This window comes from Setaria italica, chromosome IV, assembly GCF_000263155.2.
Source record: "Setaria italica strain Yugu1 chromosome IV, Setaria_italica_v2.0, whole genome shotgun sequence".
In the NCBI taxonomy this organism is placed as follows: domain Eukaryota; kingdom Viridiplantae; phylum Streptophyta; class Magnoliopsida; order Poales; family Poaceae; genus Setaria; species Setaria italica.
Genome location: NC_028453.1, coordinates 7,664,586 through 7,667,711, shown reverse-complemented (window position 1 = coordinate 7,667,711; position 3,126 = coordinate 7,664,586). Strand labels below are relative to the sequence as shown.

At 53.5% G+C, this 3,126-nt stretch overlaps 1 protein-coding gene across 1 annotated transcript; it reads left to right on the top strand.

Annotated features, from left to right (window-relative positions):
- The first annotated feature begins 232 nt into the window (after positions 1-232).
- On the top strand, positions 233-2,295 carry LOC101773917 (ethylene-responsive transcription factor RAP2-13). Its single transcript, XM_004964924.2, has one exon. It carries the CDS (start codon positions 877-879, stop codon positions 1,918-1,920), a length of 1,044 nt encoding a protein of 347 aa, XP_004964981.1. The 5' UTR covers positions 233-876; the 3' UTR covers positions 1,921-2,295.
- The last annotated feature ends 831 nt before the right edge of the window (positions 2,296-3,126 follow it).

Genomic DNA, 3,126 nt, shown 5'->3' with positions numbered 1-3,126 from the left:
GCCGTAATTTCCCATGCTCACTCAGCAAGCCATGCTTGCGCCAAGAAGACAAGCCGGGCCCACGCGCCAGGGGCAGCGGCATTTATTCACCCCCGCGAAGTTTCGTCCACGACTCCGCCACGCCCGCGCCCGCCCGCTACTTGCAGGCAGGCCCCGGCGGCGACTGACCTCCCCCGCCCCCGCGCTATATAAACCCCGGCGCCGGAGGCCACCATTCCCCAAGAGAGACGCATCCGCCCCCACCACCCACTCCCACACGCACAAGCCTTCCCTTCCCCATCCCCCCCTTCCCCAGCGACCCAACCCAGAACCCACTCCACTTCCCCGGTGAGGCTGAGCGTTCCACCACCACCACCACCACCACAAACGACGACGACGGCGAGCCACCGCGAACACGGTGGCGACAGGTTTGTTCTCTGAACCCTTCTCGTAGACGCTAGCTAGGAAAAGGAGGCCTTTTCCGGGAGCCGTTCTTGCTGGTGCTATTTGATCGAGCAAGGAAGCGTCACCCGGAGAAGATTCGAGCTTTGATTTCAAACCCTTTCGTCTTCCTCTTCCTTGCATTAGGGAAGAAGAACAGAGATCCGGAGAACCTTTTTTTCTCTCCTGGATTAGTTTGTCTGTTCTCGTAGAACTTTCTGTTTTCTTTTAGCTTCCTTTTTGTTTTGTTGCTTTCTTCATCTAGCAAGCTGGAAAAGGGTCGTTTTTAAGCCCCCTTTCAGGCTGCACCAACCAAACCATCCCTGTTCTTCGCTTTTACAGAAGAAACAGGCCCCCTTTTTTCAAATTTCTTTTTCAGTTCAGTTTTTGGACAAAAAAAGATTCGATTTTTTTCGCCAGTTTTTAGCTCTTGCTAGTCTTTTGCTCATCTTCGTAATGGCAGCCATAGATTTGGACACAAACCAGCTGAGCTCCTCCTCGTCGTCCTCCTCGGACCAGGAGCTCATGAAAGCACTCGAACCTTTTATCCGGAGTGCTTCTTCCCCCACCTCCTCCACCTCCACCACCACCTCCCCCTTCTCCTACCCTTACGTCTACCACTCTGCTTTGCCTCAAGATTCGTACTACTACCAACCTGCCGCCGCCGCCTCTTCTTGCACCGCGCTCCCGCCACCGCCGCCAGCTCCCACCACCACCTCCTTCTCGCAGCTCCCGCCCCTGCCGCCCTGCTCCTCGTCGTACGCCATGCCGACGGCGCCGTACCAGACGTTGTCGATGGACGCCGCGGCGGGGCTGGCGCTGAACCACCTGAGCCCGGCGCAAATCCAGCAGATCCAGGCGCAGCTCCTGTTGCGGCAGCAGCAGCGGGGCCTGGTGGCGTCGCTCCTCGGCCCGCGGGCGCAGCCCATGAAGCAGGCCGGGGCGGTGGCGCCGCCATCGACCGCCTCGAAGCTGTACCGCGGCGTGCGGCAGCGGCACTGGGGCAAGTGGGTGGCGGAGATCCGCCTGCCCAGGAACCGGACGCGGCTGTGGCTCGGCACCTTCGGCTCCGCCGAGGACGCCGCGCTCGCCTACGACAAGGCGGCCTTCCGCCTCCGCGGCGACGCGGCGCGCCTCAACTTCCCGTCCCTCCGCCGGGGCGGCTCGCACCTCGCGGGCCCGCTCGACGCCTCCGTCGACGCCAAGCTCACAGCCATCTGCCAGGGCCTCGCCGCCGCGCCCGATTCCAAATCCGCCGCCGCTGCCCCGGAATCGCCCAAGGCCTCGGCGTCCACGACCACGACGGAGGGCGACGAGTCGGTGCACTCCGCCGGCTCGCCTCCTCCCCTACCGGCGTTCCAGCAGCAGCAGCAGCAGGTGGCGCCGGTCCCGGAGATGGCGAGCCTGGACTTCACGGAGGCGCCGTGGGACGAGTCAGCCGCCTTGCACCTGAACAAGTACCCGTCATGGGAGATCGACTGGGACTCCATCCTCTCGTGATCAAGCCAACAAGCTCAATCACGCGCTGTAATTTTTGTCAATGGGTCTAATTTAATTAACCCGCAGCCGCCGCGGATCCGATGGAATATTAGACATCGGGCCGCCGTGGCTGCGAGTAGGGTTTAAGGAGCTCGTCGAACGTAGCGGTCATTAAGGAGAGGGTTTAAGCTAAGCTTTACCATTTGGTCGTCATGGAGTAGTACAAGTGTTGTATTAAGATTATTCATTAGCGTCATGTATGGTAACTAGTGATCTCCTGGTTGCTTCGCCGGTTGTTTTTTCTCTCCCGGCAAGGCCAGTTGAGGGTGTAAGTGTAATGAATTGTTATGTAACTGTTGGTTACTTGCTGAATTTGAATTTTGTCTAATCTGTGCAGATGTTTCTCTGTTTCATGGCTCCAATAGTTAGCTTCTAAGCACTCGGAGGATGTTTTTCTATTATGCTTGTTTTATGACTTTAATTGCTGCATAACTGTATACATGATGACAATTGGAAAGGCTTTGGCTTCTTGAATGTTACCTTCTAGCTTCTGCTGTATTTTTTTTTTGAAAACTTGCCTGCAAAAACTCTTTGATCATACATAAATATATAATTTAGGGATATGCGGTAACTAGATTCAAGTAGGTATTTTGCCCTAGTTCCATACCCCACAGGCAACAATCCTTGTTCCATAATCCAAATGCACATGTGTCATCAAGGACACATTGAGGTAGCTTATTAGGCTAAAATTTCTTGAGTAACTACATTCGTGGCCCCTGAGTGCAAGGGACATTGTACCTTGTTATAAGCATCGGAATGCAAAAAAGTATGGAACAAGGAAAGTTAAGAAGAAAGGAATGCTTGGTCAAAAAAGTGTTATTCTTCTTTTGCAATCCTACTCTTTTAAAAAGCTTAACGTTTCAAATTAGAGCTGCGCGTGCAAACTTAAGAATCACGCAAGCACCATGAAAGAGGCCCATTTGCAGGTACTTATATGTCTTCCAAGTTGAAAATTTACACAAGCATCGTCGCCTTCTGGATTGCTCACATCAGTAGCTTACCTTCAGAAAGGGACCTTAAGGTCATCAGGAATGAGAAGCCAAAAAAAAAAAAAACTCCACTCATGCATATATTGTATTTAATCTGTTCATGATCCATGTTGATGAAGTAAATAGGATTATAAACTATTAAGTGAAGAAATAGTTAGCATTAGTTTGTGCCCGTATG

Coding starts and splice junctions, on each gene's coding strand:
- LOC101773917 (XM_004964924.2), top strand. CDS start 877: ATGGCAGCCATAGATTTGGACACAAACCAGCTGAGCTCCTCCTCGTCG.